Source organism: Cricetulus griseus, chromosome 3, assembly GCF_003668045.3.
Source record: "Cricetulus griseus strain 17A/GY chromosome 3, alternate assembly CriGri-PICRH-1.0, whole genome shotgun sequence".
In the NCBI taxonomy this organism is placed as follows: domain Eukaryota; kingdom Metazoa; phylum Chordata; class Mammalia; order Rodentia; family Cricetidae; genus Cricetulus; species Cricetulus griseus.
In genome coordinates this window covers 80,227,915-80,248,700 of record NC_048596.1, presented here as the reverse complement: position 1 = coordinate 80,248,700, position 20,786 = coordinate 80,227,915, and the positions used below count along the sequence as shown (strand labels likewise).

The 20,786-nt window shown below is 36.7% G+C and overlaps 1 protein-coding gene across 1 annotated transcript in view; it reads left to right on the top strand.

Moving 5' to 3' along the window:
• The window catches only part of LOC100767045 (ATP-binding cassette sub-family A member 3), a 154,563-nt gene that overhangs the window by 15,639 nt on the left and 118,138 nt on the right, over positions 1 to 20,786 (top strand). Inside the window, 3 exon segments of the mRNA XM_027410319.2 lie at positions 11,299 to 11,558; positions 14,054 to 14,170; positions 14,873 to 14,990. Coding sequence (XP_027266120.1) covers positions 11,299 to 11,558; positions 14,054 to 14,170; positions 14,873 to 14,990 — 495 coding nt within the window.

Sequence of the window (20,786 nt, the reverse complement as noted above, 5' to 3'; positions counted from 1 at the left end):
CTACTTGATCATGGTAGATGATCTCTTTGATGTGTTCCTGGATTCACTTTGCAAGTATTATATTGACTATTAGTTTTGCATCTGTGGTCATAAGGGAAATTGGTCTGTAATTCTCTTTTATGTGGCTTGGATATCAGGGTAATTATGGCCTCATAAAATGAATTGTGCAATGCTCCTCCTGTTTCTATTTTGTAATTTGAGGAATATTGGTATTATCTTTTCTTTGAAAATCTAGTAGAATTATACATTAAAACTACCTGGCTCTTGGGGATTTTTTTGGGGGGGAGGGTGGAAAGCTTTTAATGACTGCTTCTATTTCACTAGGCATTATGGGTCTATTTAAATTGCTTGTCTGATCTTGATTTGGTAAGTTTTACCTATTGAGAAAATTATCCATTTCTTTTAGGTTTTTCTAATTTGGTGGATTACAGGTTTTTAAAGTATGTTCTTTAGATTATCTGGATTTCTTTAATGTCTGTTGTTATGTCCCCCCTTTTCATTTCTTACTTGGTTAATTTGGATGTTCTCTTTCCATCTTTGAGTTACTTTGGATAGGGATTGTCTATCTTATTGATTCTTTTCAAAGAATTATTTCATTAATTCTTTGTTTTGTTCTCTTTGTTTCTATTGATTTCAGTCCTGATTTTGATTATTTCTTGCTATCTACTCCTCTTGAGTATGCCTACTTCTTTTTGTTCTAAAGCTTTCAGGTGTGTTGTTAAGCTGCTAGTATAAGGTCTCTTCAGTTTTGTTGTTGTTGTTGTTGTTGTTGTTGTTGTTGTTGTTGTTAATGTAGGCACTTAGTACTATGAACTTGCCTCTTAGCACAACTTTCATCGTGCCCCGTAAGTTTGGGTATGCTGTGTATTGATTTTCAATGAATTTTAGAAAGTCTTTATTTTTTTCTGTCTGGACCCATTTTTTTTCTTTCAATAAAGAGTTTTTCAGTTTCCATGAGTCTGTAAGCTTTCTGTTGTTTCTGTTGTTGTTACTATCCAGCTTTAATCCATGATGGTCTGATAGGACTCAGGGAGTTATTTCAGTTTTGTTGTATCTGTTGAGACACTTTGTGTCCAAGTATGAAGTCAATTTTGAAGATAGTTCCATGAGGTGCTGAGAAGGATTATTCTTTTGTGTTTCCTTAAATTGTTCCATAAATATCTGTTAGGTTGATTTCATTTATAATGTCTGTTATTACCATTTCTCTGTTTAATTTTTGTCTGGATGATCAATCCATTGAGTTGTGTATTGGAATCTTTCACTATCTGTGTGTGGGGGGGGCAATATGTGATTTAAGCTATAGTAGTGTTTCTTTGGCAAAAAGGGGTGCCTGTGTATTTGGAGCATAGATGTTAAGAATTAAAATGTCATCTTGGTGGAATTTTTCTTTGGTGAGTATGTAGTATCTATCCTCATCTCTTTGTATTAGTTTTGTTTTAAAGTCTATTTTTTAGATATTAAAATGGCTACACCAGCTAGCTTCCTAGGTTCATTTGCAAGGAGTATCTTTTTCTAACCTTTTACCCTGACATAATGTCTATCCCTGATGTTGAGGTGTGCTTTTCAGATACAGAGACATATGGGTCATGTTTTTATATCCATTCTGTTTGTCTGTGTCTTTTTATTGGGGAATTGGGACCATTGATATTGAGAGGTATCAATGACCAATGATTATTGATTCCTGTTACTTTGGTGGTAGTGGTGGTGGTGGTAATGGTGGTAGACTCGGTGTGTGTGTGTGTGTGTGTGTGTGTGTGTGTGTGTGTGTGTTTCCCTTCTTTTAGTTTTGCTATTGTGAGATTATTTCCTGTAATTCCATGGGTATAATTAACCTCCTTGAATTCTAGTTTTCCTTCTTTGACCTTCTGTAGGGCAGGATTTGTAGATAGTTATTGTTGAAATTTGATTTTATCACGGAATGTCTTATTTTCTCCATCTGTGGTGGTTGAAAGTTTTGCAGTATATAGTAATCTGGGCTGGAATCTGTGGTCTCAGAGTCTGTAGAATATCTGTCCAGGTCCTTCTGGCTTTTTGACTCTCCATTGAGAAGTCAGGTGTAATTATAATAGGTCTACCTTTATATGTTACTTGGTCTTTTTCCCTTGAAACTTTTAATATTCTTTATTTGTTCTCTATGTTACTGTTTTTATTATTATTTGCTGAGGAGACTTTGTTTTCTGGTCCAATCTACTTGGTGTTCTGAAGATGGAGGTTTCTGTTCTGCCTAGTCCCACAGCCTGTTCGCCCCCAGAAAACACAGAGACTCTATATTAATTATTAAACTGTTTGGCAGATGGCTAGCTCTCTCTTAATTACTAACCCATTTCTATTAATCTAAGTATTCTCACATGCCCTTGACTTACCAGGTAATGCCCTGGCATTTTACTCTACATGGAGTCTGCTTGGCAGCTCCTCTCTACCTTCCTCTCTCCAGCCTTCTCCTGGTCTGATAGCCTCACCTATGCTTCCTACCTGGTGCCTGGCCAATCAGTGGTTTATTCATAAACCAATAAGAGAAACATATATACAGAAGGACATCCCCCCATCAGTGTTCTGTACAAGATACCTTTATAGGAATCTCCCTTAGTTAGGAAAACTTTCTTCTGTGACTTTGTTGACAATATTTTCTGGGCCTTTAAGCTGGGATTCTTCCCCTTCTATTCATATTATTCTTAGGTTTAGTCTTTTCAGAGTGTCCCAGATTTCCTGGATATTTTGTGTCAGGAAATTTTTAGATTTAGTATTTTCTTTGACCAATGTATCCATTTCTTCTATAATTATCTTCAGTGCCTGAGATTCTTTCATATCTTGCATTTAGTTGGTGAAGCTTGCTTCTGTAGTTCCTGTTCAATTTCCTAAATTTTTCATTTCCAAACTTCCTCAAGTGTTGTTTTCTTTGGTGCTTCTATTTCCATTTTCAGGTCTTAAACAGTTTTATTCATTTCCTTCAATGCATATTTATTTCTTTTTTAAATTCAAGGCTGTATATCTTTATTTTTGAGATTTAAGAATACTTAAGTCAGTTCCCATTTCCTCTTTACTGCCTCCAACCCATAATATATACACACTACAGTTTTGTCCACTTCATTGTCTGTTTCTTCATATGTTGTTTCACACACACACACACACACACACACACACACACACACACACACACACATTCTTAAATATAAAAATGTGATCTCCTTAATCCATATATTGTTTTTTCATATACAAGATGTCAGTGCTGACCATTTGGTTTTTGATGACCAATTGGGTGGTACCTCCCTGGGGAAGACTATTTCTCCCAATCTTTCTTTTTTAATTTTTTAATTTAAATTGGAAACAAGATTGTTTTACATGTCAATCCCAGTTCCCTCTCCCTCCCCTCCCCATCTGCCCCCCCCACTAACACCCTACCTATCCAATACTATTTCTGCTCCCCAGGGAGAGTGAGACCTTCCATGGGGGGTGTCTTCAGAGTCTGTCATATACTTTGGGATAGGGCCTAGGCCCTATCCCCTGTGTGTCTAGGCTGAGAGAGTATCCCTCTATGTAAAATGGGCTCCCAAAGTCCATTACTATGCTAGGGATAAGTACTGATCTACCACAAGAGGCTCCATAGATTTCCGAGGCCTCCTCACTGACACCCACATATATGTGGTCTGGATCAGTCCCATGCTGGTTTCCCAGTGATCAGTCTGGGGACCAATAACTCCCTCTTGTTCAGGTCAGCTGTTTCTGTGGGTTTCACTAGCATGGTCTTGATCCCTTTGCTCATAACTCCTACTTCTCTCCAACTGGATTCCAATTCAGTTCACTTTTTACCTCTGGGTATCTGCTTCTACTTCCACCAGCTACTGGATGAAGGCTATAGGATGGCATATAAGTCAGTAATCAATCTCGTTATCAGGGGAGGGCATTTAAGGTAGCCACTCCACTGTTGCTTAGATGGTTAGTTGGTGTCATCCTTGTAGACTCTGGACATTTCCCTAGTGCCTGATTTCTCTTTAAAACTACACTGGCTCCTTCTTTGATGGTATCTCTTATTTTGCTCTTCTCTATTCTTCCCCTACACAACCTTCCTACTCTCTTATGTCCTCCTCACTCTTCCTCTTCTCCCCTTCTCATTCTCCTAGCTCCCTCTCCCCTCCCTCCATGCTCCCAATTTGCTCAGGAGATCTTGTCCCTTTCCCCTTCTCCGGGAGACCATGTATGTCTCTTTTAGAGTCCTCCTTGTTGCCTAGATTCTCTGGTGGTGTGGATTGTAGGCTGGTAATCCTTTGCTCTATGTCTAAAATTCATATATGAATGAGTACATATCATGTTTGTCTTTTTGTGACTGGGTTACCTTGCTCAGAATGGTTTCTTCTAGTTCCATCCATTTGCCTGTGAATTTCAAGATTCCATTGTTTTTTTCCACTGAGTAGTACTCCATTGTGTAAATGTACCACATTTTCTCCATCCATTCTTCAGTTGAGGGGCATCTAGGTTGCTCCCAGGTTCTGGCTATTACAAACAATACTGCTATGAACATAGTTGAACAGATGTCCTTGTTGTATGAATGTGCTTCTTTTGGGTATATGCCTAGGAGTGGAATTGCTGGATCTTGTGGTAGACTGATTCCCATTTTCCTGAGGAATCACCATACTGGTTTTCAAAGTGGCTGTACAGGTTTGCACTCCCACCAGCAGTGGAGGATTGTTCCCCTTTCTTTGCATCCTCTCCAGCATAAGTTATCATTGGTGTTTTATTTTTTTATTTTAGCCATTCTGACAGGAGAAAAGTGATATCTAAGAGTTGTTTTGATTTGCATTTCTCTGATGGCTAAGGATATTGAGCACTTTCTTATGTGTCTTTCAGCCATTTTAGATTCCTCTATTGAGAATTGTCTATTTAGTTCTGTACCCCACTTTTTAATTGGATTGTTTGGTGTTTTGGAGACTAGCTTCTTGAGTCCTTTGTATATTTTGGAGATCAGCCCTCTGTCAGATGTGGCGTTGGTGAATATCTTTTCCCAGTCTGTGGGCTGCTGTTTTGTCTTGCTGACTGTCTCCTTTGCCTTACAGAAGCTTCTCAGTTTCAGGAGGTCCCATTTATTAATTGTTGACCTCAGTGTCTGTGCTATAGGTGTAATGTTCAGGAAGCAGTCTCCTGTACCAATTCACTCAAGGATACTTCCCACTTTCTCTTCTAAGAGGTTCAGTATGGCTGGATTTATGTTGAGGTCTTTGATCCATTTGGACTTAAGTTTTGTGGATGGTGATAGACATGGATCTATCTGCAGACTTCTACGTGCCAGCATCCAGTTACGCCAGCACCATTTGTTGAAGATGTTCTCTTTATTCCATTGTATAGCTTTAGCTTCTTTGTCAAAAACCAGGTGTTCGTAGGTATGTGGGTTAGTATCAGGGTTTTCAATTCAATTCCTTTGGTCTACCTGTCTATTTTTGTTCAAGTACCAAGCTATTTTCAGGACTATAGCTTTATAGTCCTGAAGCTTGAAGTCGGGGGTGGTGATGCCTCCAGAAGTTCCTTTACTGTACAGGGTTGTTTTGGCTATCGTGGGTCTTTTGTTTCTCCATATAAAGTTGAATATTGTTCTTTTAAGGTCTGTGAAGAATTGTTCTGGGATTTTGATGGGGATTGCATTGAAACTGTAGATTGCTTTTGGCAAGATTGCCATTTTTACTATGTTGATCCTACCTATCCCAGAGCATGGGAGATCTTTCCATTTTCTGGTATCTTCTTTAATTTCTTTCTTTAAAGAGTCAAACTTCTTACTATACAGGTCTTTCACTTGTTTGGTTAGTGTTACCCCATGGTATTTTATGTTGTTTCTGGCAATTATAAAAGGTGATCTTTCTCTGCTTTCTTTCCCAGCACATTTATCATCTATATATAGTAGGGCTACTGATTTTTTGAGTTAATCTTGTATCCTGCCACTTTGCTGAATGTGTTTACCAGTTGTAGGAGTTCCCTGGTAGAGTTTTTCAGGACACTTATGTAAACTATCATATCATCTACAAACAGTGAAAGTTTGACTTCTTCCTTTCTGATTTGTATCCCCTTGATCTCCTTTGGTTGTCTTATTACTCTAGCTAACACTTCAAGTACAATATTGAAGAGATATGGAGAGACTGGACAGCCTTGTCTTGTTCCTGATTTTAGAGGAATCACTTTGAGTTTCTCTCCATTTAGTTTGATGTTGACTGTTGGTTTACTGTATATTGCTTTTATTATGTTCAGGTATGTTCCTGTTATCCCTGAACTCTCCAGGACCTTTAGCATGAAGGGGTGCTGGATTTTGTCAAAGGCTTTTTCAGCATCTAGTGAGATGATCATGTGGTTTTTCTTTTTCAGTTTGTTTATATGGTGGATTACATTGATGGATTTTCATATATTGAACCAACCCTGCATCCTGGGGATGAAGTCTACTTGATCATGGTGGATGATTTTTCTGATATGTTCTTGGATTCTGTTTGCCAGTATTTTATTCAGTATTTTTACATCAATGTTCATGAGTGATATTGGTCTGTAGTTCTCTTTCTTAGTTGTGTCTTTGTGTGACTTGGGTACCAAGGTAATTGCGGCCACATTAAAAGAGTTTGTCAATGAACCTTCATTATAGAAAGACCTGTATAATGAAAATTACAATGTAGTTTTTTTAAAAAAGAACAAGAGAAAAATGGGGATGCCTTCCATGTCAATTACTTGAAAGAATTAATGTTTTTTAAATTGTCCACAATATCTAGTTTTTAGATTCATTGCAGTTCTTACCTGTTGCAGGGTCCGGACGGGTGTCCCTTGGGGGTGGGAAAAAGTATATGCCACACCAGCAACACAGGCAACAGGAACAAGTTGAAACAGGCTTACTTTATTTCAGGAAGGGGTAAGCCTTATATCTCCCGTCCTGCCCTAGGGCGTGGGTCCACTGAGCTGGCATCTGCTGAGGTGATGTGGTCACTGTCTATAGGTCCATGTCATCTCTTGTCAGACTCAGCTGCTGTTGTCAAGGCCCTCTGGCAAACCCAGGCTGGCTGTCAGGATATATCTACTGCATGTGCCCTTAGTGTCAGTCTCGGTCAGCTGTCAGGCCCATTGAAGCTTAGTTATCACACACTTACCCATATTTGTGTAGTTGTATTGTAGTATTCTTTCCAAACACTTTAAATTGTTACTGTTACTAGCCTATTTGTGCCTATGTATAACTATTAATTTTATGTAAAATGTTACAAATTACTGATAATTTTTATTTAAATTTTTGAGAAGTTTACACAAGTACTATATTTATATCTTTTTCTACCTCCAACTTCTACTGTGTCCTACAGCACTCCCTCTCAAATAGTCTCCATCTGCTATGAAGTAAGCTTCTTTGATGAGGGGTGTGAGCTACACTTATCTGTAGTTATAAGGATAAGTAGAGTACCTTTAGAAATTATATTGGTTTAGGAAAATGGCAGTAGTGAGTTCTCCAATAGAATCTATGTCATCTCCAGTCATTGATAGTTGTCTTCTAACTTCTTATTTTTGCTTATGTACGAGTATGGTGTGCTTGCATGTATATATCCATATTCAAATGTCTGTGGGTACACATGTGACCTTGTAGAGGCCCAAGGTTGGAGTTGTGTGTCTTTCTTGATTGTTCTCCTCCTTATGTATTGAGATAGGATCTTTTGATGAACTCATAGCTTGCCATTTCAACTAGTCTAGCTACCAGGACTACCCATGACCACCTCCTGCATACTTGGATTACAGAAAAGCTGCTCTGCCTACATAGATTTTTCTTGGGTCCTGGGCATCTGAAGTCTGGTCTTTATGCTTGTTGGTAAACACTTTTCTTGCTTTTCTGTCAGCCTAGTCCCCAGTTACTGATTTTATTTATGCTGTACTTTATTGGTCATAAGTCTTTGTCTTATTCTTTACTTTTTGCCTTTTTGTGGTATCTGGTTCTGAGATATCATTTCTTTATTTGAATTTTCAAGTCATCATCTTCTCAACATTTAACTACATTGTCATTCTTTTTGTACGTAGAAATTTTGTAAGTAGAATATTTAGCAAGCTTGCCATTATTTTTTTTACTTTTTTAATTAAATTTTTTCATTTATTTTGCATACTAACCACGGTTGTCATTGTCTCTGCCCCCCCATGCCACCGCTCCCTGTTCCCTCCCCTCTCCTCCCATCTACTTACTCCCCATCCACCTCTCCTCCATCTCCATTTAGAAAGGAGTAGGCCAGCCATGGGAGTCAACAAAGCATGGCACATCAAGTTGTGGCAGGACCAAGCTCCTTCGACCCTGCAACAAGGCTTGGCAAGGCAATTTAATCCAGCATGGGGAATAGGTTCCCAAAAGCCAGCTCAAGCATCAGGGACAAGTCCTGACAAAGAGATGAAACTACACAACGGTCACCCACATGCAGGGGGCCTAGGTTGGTCTCATGCAAGCTCCTTAATTGTTGGTCCAGAGTCTGTGAAGTTTCATGAGCTCAGGTCATCTGTTTCTGTGGGTTTCCCTGTCATGACCTTGATTCCCCTGGCTCATATAATCCCTTCTCCCTTTCTTCATGAGGATTCTTGGAGCTTGGCCTAGTCTTGGCTGTAGATCTCTGCATCTGCTTCCATCAGTTGCTGGTTGAAGGCTCTCTGATGACAATTAGGGTAGTCACAGGAGATGGCCAATTCAGGCACCTTCTCCACTATTGCTAGGAGTCTTAGCTGGGGTCATCCTTGTGGATTCCTTGTTTGTCCATACCCCAAAATCATACCCCTATGAAGACATCTTTCATTACCCCTTACTCTGCCCCACCCCCCAACCCACTGAACTCAATCCCCCATGTTCCCACCTACCACCAGTACCCCTAGTTTACCTAGAAAATCTCTTCTATTTCCCTTTCCCAGGGAAATATGTGCATGCCTCTTTGGGTCCTCCTTGTTATTTAGCCTTTCTGGGGCTACAGACTGTAACCTGGTTATCCTTTACTTTATACCTGATATGTACTTATGAGTGAGTACATACCATGTTTGTCTTTCTGGGTTTATGTTAACTCAGGATGGTTTTTTTTTTTTCTAGTTCCATCCATTTGCCTGCAAATTTCATGATGCTATTGTTTTTGACCACTGAGTAATACTCCATTGTGAAAATGTACCACATTTTCTTTATCCATTCTTCAGTTGAGGGGCATCTAGGTTGTTTCCAGGTTTTGGATATTACAAATAATGCTATATAGTTGAGCAAGTGTCCTTATGGTATGATTGAGCATTCTTTAGCTATATGCCCAAGATTGTTATAGATGGGTCTGGGGACAAATGGATCCCCAATTTTTTGAGAAATTGCCATATCAATTTCCAAAATGGCTGTACAAGTTTGTACTTCCACCAGCAGTGGAAGAGTGTTCCCCTTACTCCACATCCTCTCCAACACAAGCTGTCATTAGTGTTTTTATTCCTAGCCATTCTGACATGTGTAAGATGGTGTCTCAGAGTTGTTTTGATTTGCTTTTCCCTGATGGCTAAGGATATTGAACAATTCATTAAGTGTATCTCAGCCATTTGAGATCCTAATGTTGAGAATTCTGTTTAAATCTGTACCCCATTTTTAAATTGAATTATTTAGTATTTTGATGTCTAGTTTCTTGAGTTCTTTATATATTTTGGAGATCAGCCCTCTGTCGGATGTGGGTTTGGTGGAGATCTTTTCCCATTTTGTAGGCTCCCATTTTGTCTTATTGACAGTGTCCTTTGCTTTACACAGGCTTTTTAGTTTTAGGAGGCCCTGTTTATTAATTGGCAATCTCGGTGTTTGTGCTACTAGTGTTATATTTAGGAAGTTGTCTCATGTGCCAATTCCTTCAAGGCTACTTACTACTTTGTTCTATTAGGTTCAGTATAACTGGATTTATGTTGACATCCTTGATCCACTTGGTCTTGAGTTTTGTGCAGGGCAGTAGATATGAACCTCTTTGCATTCTTTTACATGCCTACATCCATTTATGCCAGCACCATTTGTTGAAGATCTTTCTTTTTCAATTGTATAATTTTATCTTCTTTGTCAAAAATCAGGTGTACATAGGTGTGTGGATTTATGTCAGGGTCCTCATTTCCATTCCATTGATCCACCTTTCTGTTTTTATGCCAATACCATGCATTTTTTTTATTACTATAGCTCTGTAGTAGATCTTGAAGACAGGGAAAATAATACCTCTGGAAGTTTCTTTTTCATACAGGATTGCTTTCACTATCCTTGATTTTTCCTTTTTCCATATGAAATTGAGTATTGTTCTTTTGAGGTCTGAGAAGGATTATGATAGGATTTTGATGGGTATTACATTGAATCTGAATATTGCTTTTGGTATGTTTGCCATTTTTACTATGTTAATCCATGAGGATGGGAAATCTTTCCATTTTCTCAAGATATTTTTTTCTAGTTCATTCATTTGCCTGGAAATTTCAAGATATTTATTTATTTATTTATCTATTTATTTATTTAATTATTTTTACCACTGAGTAATACTCCATTTTGTAAATGTACCACATTTTATTTATTCAATTGAATGGATTCTTACACTGGCATTTACACATCTCGATTTGGGATGATTTTAGGTGTGAATGCTGATTCTTATATTGTCTTTATTGGATGGGTGTTTTATTCCTTTATTATCTGTTTCTTTATTGTTTTTTGTCCAGAATGGCCAAGGGTTCTGGTGGTTGGCAGCTTTTCTGGTCTAGTAGTATTGTCTCAGGTGAGGTTTATGAATGTTTGGGTGCCTAGATACAGCATACCCTCCTGTTCTGACTGGTGTGGGCTCTACCTGTGCCTATGGAATCTGTCCTTCCAGCTGATGTGAGTCGTACCTGTGTCTGTGTAGTCTGCTGAGGTTTAAGGGGAGGGCTAGTCATGGAGAGGACCTGTGCCTATGGAATCTGTCCTTCCAGCTGATATGAGTCATACCTGTGTCTGTGTAGTCTGCTGGGGTTTTAGGCAAGGCCACTGGGAGGATGATCAGGTAGGTGAGTTGGGTGACAGAGGGGGTCTTGGGGAATAGAATCCAACTGGAGCTGGCAGCAGTGGTGGCACAACCTGGAGGCAGGTCTCTCACCTGCTGGCTGGCTGCTGGGCACTTCCACTTGTCAGTTTTAGTAATCTTAATATTTTAATTTTTGGAAGATACAAATCCTATTCAGCCAAAGAAATGTCTTTTATATTAAATCTATGGTAGGTCCTGTATGTTGTAAGCTCAAGATTATTTGCATTTCCTTCTTCATATGTCTGAGATGCTCCTTAGTCTGTTTTATTTGACCATGAATTTTCTCATACAGGTTATATCAGGGAAGGATTCCTGGCAGTACAACATGCCTTGGATGTGAGCATTATGTTGTATCATGAAAGCAGTGCTGGGAAAATGCTATTTGATGAAATTAACGTTCTCATACAGAGATTTCCATACCCAGCTCATCCTCAGGATAAATTACTTTGGATCTCCAGTCCTTTCATCCCTTTGATGTTCATACTTATGTTCTCTTCCATTGTACTTTCCATCATGCGATCCATTGTGTTTGAAAAGGAAAAAAGATTAAAGGTAGTATCACTTACTTTCTGTAAAAAAAAAAGTGTATATTATGTATGTATGTATTATGTATGTATGTATTTGCACACATACAGCCTGTGGGTCTTTTGAAAAGTTAATTACCTCCTTGTATGTATTCAGCATTTCTGGATATTGGTTATATCTCAGCAGAGCAGCAAGAGACCCAAATACAGAAAAGTGAGTTTTGATGATACCAACTTCACAAACTAGAAAAGATTTAGAAACAAACTTAAAACAGGGAAGCAACATAGAAGAAAACCTGAAGTCAAGGAGTAGGACAAAAAGTATACCAGATAAAGTCTTTAATACTTAGAGCAGCAATGAATTTCAAATACAGCCCAGTTCTGGTCCATCCACATCAACATCCATTTGCTTTCACAATGTTCAAGTTTTCAACAACAACAACAAAAAGGCTACTGTACAAATAAAACAAATCAACAAACAGTAAAGCAATCCAAAGAAACAAATTGATCATCAGTAGTAGACTTAGGTAAGACACAGATGTTGGACATTTATAGGGGAAATTTCACAAAGCCCTGTCTCTAGATGAGGAGTCACTTTCAATCAAATGGCTGCTGAGATAGAAACAATCAGTTACTTGCCAGACAGAAGCCTCCTGTTCGGTTATCCAGTCCCATGGGTTCTGCCCTAGACATGTGTACATCTGAGCAACAACTGAATGGATTTAGGTGTGTGTGTGTGTGTGTGTGTGTGTGTGTGTGTGTGTGTGTGTGTGTGTGTACATACATGCATGTGCTTACATGGCAACAATAAAGAAGTAGTCATGAATTTCAGGAATTTAGAGGTTGTATACATTAGGGACTGGAGTGGGGAAAGGGGATGAAGATGACATAAATACAGTATTCATATATGAAATTCTCAAGAAAATTAAAAATATATAGATGGAAATATCAGACAGGTATTTTAACTGTGCTTAATATTCTAAAGACTGTACATGTTGAATTAACCAAAATTCTTGGAGTTTTATGGGTATTTTTCACATTTTTATTTAGTGTATGTACCCATGTACATGTGACATGGCATGTATAGAAGTCTGCAGACAACTTTCAAGAGTCAGTTCTCTCTATCATGTGCTTATTAAGGATCACATTCAGGTTGTTGGGCTGGTCAAGCATAGTAACAGGCACCTTTGCCTGCTGAGCCATCTCTGTAGCCCCAGAATTCTCTATATCATCTTAATTTCTGAGTTACACTAGAATCATGGGGTTCATATATAGTTATGCTTAAAATGTGCGTTTGTTGCAGTATGGTAAAGATACAGAGGTGGCCAAAGTACACTATACTTTTGAAAGAAAACGGCTTATGTATTTCTATAAGAGAAATTATCAAAAGAAAGCATCCCAACGGTACTTAGGAATGCCTTTAAAAAGTATATTCGGATAAGTAAAATGAGGACAGAACTAGAAAAAAGAACTCAAGACAGTTGAGATTATAAAAACTGAAATGTAGAGAGAAAAATGTAAAATTCCAGAAGAAAGCATACAAAAATACAAAACAATATCAAATGATATTAGCACATTTAATTGGATTCTAAGAATGAAAAAATAAAACAAAAGGAATTAAAAATACTGGGAGAATTTCTAAAATTAATAACATATGTTAAAATTAATAACATATGTTAAAAACACAAAGATAAATGTTGCATAATTGTGCACACACATAATTGTACACTTGCACATACACATACACATACCACACACACAGGTTCATTGCAGTCAAGTGGCTAAAACATAAAAGTAAAGAAAAAATCTCAAAAGCAGATACCAGTAGGGGGAAAAGATACATAGATGCCTTTCTCTTAATATCCCAGAAGTAAAGCTTTTATAGGGTGATTTATCTTAGTGATTGATGATTTCATTTGAAGGCCAGTGAGATTATTCATTAGATGGTTCATTACTGCACAAACCTGATGACTTGAGTGCAATCTTCAGATCCTACAGTAGAAGGAGGGAACCTGATCAATGGGATGTTTCCCATGCCTTTTCTTAGTGCTCTTTGGGACTTTGTTAGACAGTCTACAGCTCGTGGGAACATCATCACTCCAAGTTGCATAACTTTATTCAAATGCACGTGCGTGCACGCACGCACACACGCGCGCACACACACACACACACACACACACACTTACTTTCCTTACAAGAGAAAAGAGAGTAAGAGGAATAAATGACACTAATGATGTGTAAAATAGATTTAAAGCAAATAATTTGAAATGTTTTTTTTTGTAACTCTCAGATGTAGAATTGATAATAATCTCCAAACTCAGAAAAAAAATATATTTTAAGAGAAATGCTCAACTTACTGCATAATTTTGAAAGATTTCTAATGCTTGGTTTTTTCTCATTCTTAAAGTAGAGATAATATTAAAATAGAGATAATTTACAACCTTTGTAGTAAAAACTGATGTGTGAAAGCACCTTGAGTTGTCAGACGTATAAAATGTTAGGTTTATGTGGACTGTCCTACAGGAATACCAGCTCATAATTGGGCTTAGAAATTGGATCATCTGGGCTGGATATTTCTTCACGTTCTTCCCTTTATATGCCTTCATTATCCTTTTGATATGTGCATTACTCTTTTTCCAGGCAAGTATCCATTTTCATTCTTACAACAGATAAAAATAATCACATAATGCTATTAAAACTGCCTACTAAAGTTTAAACATAAGGAGAAACTATTTTCAAAGTATTATTTTACTGTGTAACCATTTTTAAAATAGTATGTTTTATTCTTATTTTATTGTTTTTGAAATCTAGTGTGTTTCATATTGCTGTAAATCCTAATTCTGACATTAAGTTTTTATAGGAAATACATAATCTATTTTTGGCAACCTTGTAGTTTTATTTAAATTTTAAAATGTCTTTTAAAAAGTAAAATTGAGTTCCACAGTCATCCCAGCTGCACTTCAAGTGTTGTATATGTGCACATGGCAAATGAGTACTGCAACAAACAGGTGAGTTTCAATGGGTTGAGTTTACCACACAGTCCAATGAAAGGGGAGATGTCATGCTGTGGACTTACTGTTCCCAGAGTTACAGTAGAATAAAATGGTTTGTTTGTTTGGTTGGTTGGTTGGTTGATTTTTGTTTTTTGTTTTGTTTTGATTCCACTAGAAAACTCAGAAGGTTCTTAGTCTCTAAACCTTCTTTAACTGACTGTCTTTTGAGTCTCACCAGTTGACTGGGGTGATCTGTTTCACTAGGAACCATACTTTTGTCTCTTTCCTTATGTTTACAGGACACTGGTTATAGTGTACCTTATTTGATATCATAATTGTTTTATTGTAGGTTGCAAAGGAGCCAATCTTGAGATACAGTGACTGTAGTTTCATCTTTGTCTTTCTTATATGTTATGCCATTGCATCCATATGCTTTGCCTTTATGATTAGCACACTCTTCAATAAAAGTAAGTCTGTATTTACAGTTCTTTCTAGCTAGCTAGAGGCACTGCCTTGCATTCTAACATACAAAGTGAATAATACATGAAACAATTAGACAGGAGTTAGAGAGAACATTAAAGATGAATGTGCCCTACTGTACATATAAAGAAGTTATAAAATGGTGACATTAGAACTAAACAATACTTCCTGTAGAAGTTTATTTAAATTGCTACTGAAAGCAAGTACTTGTCATATGGAAAGACTCTAGTAATTGGTTCGTTGTGAAACCTCATAAGAATAATGGTGTCTTCAAATCACACTAAAATGGTCGAATTAGACATTCTATAGAAATATATTTAAATAACCAACAGGAAGTTAAGAGAAACAAAAATAGTAATTTTAGTGGCAGAGGAATCAAAATAGTGGCAGAATTAAACTCACTATATCAGTAATACCTTAAGTGTTAATCTTCTGGATACCAAAATTATAAAACATAGCTTTGGTGGAATATCACTGTGTCCAACATGTTTAGGATATGATTTTTAAAAACTTCATTGATACATTCATCTAATTATTCTTTATTAATAAAAAATCAGAAGACAGATATCAGGGTAAGAACCTGAATGACAGAGAATTTGCAGAGAAGTCACCAGTGACCTCCTACCTCTTCCATTTCTTCCTCCAAAAGGGCTGAGATTCTCTCTAAGCCCTGCCTTACTACTTCCTCATTGCTCCAAAACCTCTAGTAGCTACCTTCTGATTCATAACATACACTATTGTCAATAAAAATATCACACAACACTTCCCCCTTTTGTCTAAATAAAAAGGGAAGGTTTTAACTCAACAACATAGTAAAACTACATATAAGTACAATAACTATACACAAATATATACAAGTAAGAATTATATCAATGTCCAGTCCATTTGCATTGGCAAATTCAGAGAAAATACTCCATTATCTATCCTATCTTGGTAAGTACAAAGTGTTTTACACTTTCTTTTTTAAGATTTATTTATTTATTACATATACAGTGTTCTGCTTACATGCCAGATTGAATTGTAGATGATTATGAGCCACCATGTGGTTGTTGGGAATGAAACTCAGCAGTCAGAAGAGCAGTCAGTGCTCTTAACCTCTGAGCCATCTCTCCAGCCCCCCATAATTCACTTTCTATTCTAACTTTATCACCATCCCAAAACTATCTTTTTATGTCTCTCAACCTTATATGCTTTACACCTCTTTTGGAACTGCAACTCAACTCCATCAGAAACCTAGAAGGATATAATATAACCTGAGTAAACAGGAAGTACAGAGAAAACTAAGAAATGACAGAAACATCTGGCTGCCTGGACAGTCACCCAAGGTTCCTGTGCAACATTGAGTCATCCATCTTCAGCCTACAGGCTTATAAAAACTGATAAAGCAGAATTTTGAAGGACTATCCCACCTTGTCTTGGTAAAGTTTAGTAGTTGCTTTCTTTTATGTCTTGATTGTCCAACCTGAACAGCACACTGTCTGCAGTTGAAGCAAGGGCAGTTTATTGTGCAGTGGCCAACTTTTGCCACAAAGAAGGCAAACTCCATATGGAGTTTCTTTAATGCCTTTCATCTTCCCTGGAGTAGATTGGTGCTGCCATAATCTGACATGTCATAAAACACCTTATATTATTAAAACATCTTAAATTCCATATTTTATAGATCTCTGAAGTGTTTGAAGACCACTGTCTATATAAAATATATCTGTTTGACCTTGAAAACATACTTAACATGACTACAGGTTCGATTGTAATAGGCAACTGACTACTAACCTGCATTTCTTTATCATCCTAAAAAGTTTGCAGTAATAACTTTCAAAGGACTAGGAATTTACATTACATTGTTAAATGAACAACATGGGTACAATACCTTAAACAAGTAAAAACATAATGTACAGTATGTTCTAGCAAAAATAACCTTGAATTTGTACCAATATACAAAAAATATCTTAAACAAGAATAGAAACATATACAGTGTAACAAAAAACCCTCAAATTTGTATCAACATAGAAAATCCATACCAATGTAAAATATATAAGACTAGTAGTTGCTTTTTGGTTTAAAAGTAGATTCAATAATTTACCTTTTTATCCTATCATTTCTATATCCCTCTTTTTCTTTTCAGTATGAGATCCTTGATCAATTCTTTGTTCAACTTTTTTCCTAACTATTCCCAATAACAACTTGTAACCAACCCTGCTAAATGATAACAAATATTCATAACCCACTGAATGACCAAAGAGCACTCACCCAACCTCTTGGAAATATGGGTGTCATATTCTTAAAATTACTTTCTGATGGCTGGGGGTGATGACATCTCTAGGACCCTGAGAAAACTGAAGTAATGGTCAAGTCCTGGGAAAGCTAGCTATATCATTTGTTGCCAGTCTTTGAGAGGAAGTGTAGAACTTATCTGAAGTCCTGGCTGGTGTAGTACATGAGGCTAGACCACCTCAGCTAGCCACCTTGAAATTGTGCTGAGCAGTTTGTACTAAAAAGCCAATGGTCATGCTGTTTGATGAACTATCATCTCTGCTAATCAAGATGTCTCTTCTGTTTGAATCTAATCTCTATCAGTTTTGATGGTATCTGTGGACACATACGCAAACCTTTTCCCCAATATAACACATATCCTGGTTTCTATTCTGAGGTCAACACATCTTCAAAGTATGCAGGTTAATTTAATTCAGCTTTTTTTTTCTGTTATTCAATGTGTCTCTGCAGCTGTCAGTTCTTTCTCATTAGCATTTAAAAAAGTTAAAGCTAATAAAGCATCTGTCTCTGGGGGTCTTTATTATCAGCTTCTGTTTATTAAGTGTATCTTTTGAGTGAAGTTACATCTTTCTATAACTGCTTGTCCTGTAGGATAGTGTGGTATACCTGTAATATGCTTTAAGTTGTAATATAAAAAAAAACTGTTTCATTTTACTAGAAACCTATGCTGGAATATTGTCAAGTCTTAATTTGTACAGGTTTCCCCATGGTGGTCATAACTTTTAATACATGTGCAATTATAGAATCAGCCATTTCAGAATTCAGAGCAGTTGCCCATTGAAATCCTGAATGTGTATCTATGATATGGTGACATATTTGAATTTTCCAAATCCTGCAAAATGAAATAACCGTTTGTCAAATTGCATTTCTTTGAGTACCCTTTGAGTTACTTCCTGCAGATAGTGGAGTTTGGCTATACAAAGAAGAATTAGGACATTTCCTTATAATTTCTTTGGCTTGTTGTCCAGTGATGGAAAAATCTTTTTTCAAACACTTGCTATTAACATGGTGCTTCTTATGAAATTTTTAGGCTTCTACATATTTCCTACCAATAGTTTCTCAATTTCATCATAACCTTTTGCTAGGGTGTCTGGTAGACCACCATGGAATCTGATATGTGTTATATACAGGGGATGATTTCTATTTCTAATTATTTCTTGTAATTGCATAAATAACTTAGTTAATTATGATACTGGAATAAGTTCAGCAGTTTCAATATATAAAACAACTCTTTCTGCACATGGAGAGTAACTATATTAATTAGTCTGGAAAATCTAATGATACCATAAGAATAGTAGATAATTCTGACTTTTAAGCAGACTCGTAAAGGCTTTGAGCCATTTTACTTGAATTTCCTGATTTATTACCTACCTTTCCTCATATTTTGCATCAATATAGAATGTTGGGGCTCAATAAATTGGTGTTCCCTGAACAATGTGAGGAAGAATCCAGTCAGTTCTCCTTATAAATTGAAGTTTCTTCCTTGTGGAATATTTGTTGCTAATGTCTCCCAAACACTTACTGCAAGATCTTTGCCAATGTTTATATTCTGCTGTAATGAGGCAATTTCAGCATATTAGTAAAAGGTACCACAATTACTGCTGGTTCTATTTTTTTCTTATTGATAAAGTCTTAATTTTCCTTTCAGAATCAATTCAGAAACCTTTTCAACATAGGTCTTTAATTTTTGTTTTACTCTGTTTGTGTGGTAAAAAAAAAAAAAATCCATTCTAAGATCCTATCTTCTCTCTGCATCGGAATTCCTGTAGGAGAATGAGTAGAAGGTAAAATAACCAGAATACAGTCAAGCTCTGGATCCAAGCAATCCACATGTCCACATGTGCATCCTGTAATTTCTTTTCCACTAAAGCAAATTCTTTCTCAGTCTCAGCTGATAATTTTCTTGGACTATTTAAGTCCTTGTCACCTTGTTAGGTTTTAAATAAATTACTTAGTTTTTGCGTTGTCAATCCAATTGTGGGCTGTAGCCAGTTAATATCTCACAGCAACTTTTGAAAATAATTGTTTATAATTGATCTATCCTGATTTGTACTTTCTGTGGTTGATTTTTGTAAACCTGTCTTATATCCTAGGTAATTAATAGAATCACCTCTTTGTATTTTTTCAGGAACAATTTGTAATCCCCAACAAAACAAAATTTTCTTTACTTCTGCAAACATTTTCTCTAATGTGTCTGCATCTGAATCAACTAGTAAGATATCGTTCATATGATAAATTATAGATTGAGAAAACTGATTACAAATTATTTCCAATGACTATTGTACAAAATATTGACACAAAGTAGGACTGTTTGACATTCCTTGTAGAATGACTTTCCGTTGATATTTTTAACAGTCTGGGAATTAGTATATGTAGGCACTATGAAGGCAAATTTTTCTCTATCCTTTTCTTGCAAAGGTATAGGAAAAAATCAGTCTTTTAAATCAGTCACTCTAAGAGATCATCAGTTAGGTAACAGAGAAGGCAAAAGAAGTTCACACTGTAAAGAGCCCATTGACTGAATCACCTTATTAATAGCTCTCAGATCTGTTACCATTGTCTTTTTTCCAGATTTCTTTTTAATGAGAAATATAGGAGAATTCCAAGGACTGTTTGATTCCTTGATATGTTGAGCATTTAGCGGCTCCTGTTCCAGCTTTTCTAGTGCCTGTAATTTTTCTGATGTCAAGGGCCATTTTTCTGCTCAAACAGGTTTGTCAGTTAACTGTTCTAAAGGTTGGGCTATTGATGCCTTTGAAAGATCAGCAGTTGTTCTGCTCTGTTTATGCACAACCTGAATGGTTGGTGACTGTTCTTTATAATACCTTTTAATATTTTTCTCAGAAACATGTTAGTTTATGGTTTGTTTCTGAGATTGGAGTAATATTAATCTGGGTATAACAATTCACATCCCCATGAGATCTTTGTTATGTTAGCCATATATGGCTTTAACTTTCCTCTCTCTCTTTCCAGCCTTATACATTCCACCCAGCTTGCACTGTGTTTTACTTGAGGTGAAGTTCCAATCTCTAAAAGCTGAACATTTTCCTCCTAAAGAGGACAATTTGGATGCCAAGATTCTGGTGCAATTATTGTTACATTTGTCCCTTTGTGTACCAAACCCTCAATTACAATGTCATTTATTTGTATTTTTAACTTTAGTCTTTAATCATTTATAAAGGTTTGCCAGAATAATTGCTTTATTATTTCTTCTGAAATTTTCGTTTTATCTCCTAAAGCTGTTCTGTCATCCAGAGCAGTATGATTATCTATAACAGGCATTAAGTCTTGTAATTGCTCTATGGAGGAGTTTCCCCAATGCTGACAGGTAATGACTGAACCAAATTTGATACGGGGCCTGTGAGAATGGTCTTTCATAATGACAAAGGATTACCTTGCCTGTCCCATGTTGATCTGCATTTATTAGTCCAGTGTTGGCCTTTGCCATACTTTATGCATATTCCATAAATCTGGGTCCTTCTGTTTGTATTGTCTATAGACAAAAAAAATTT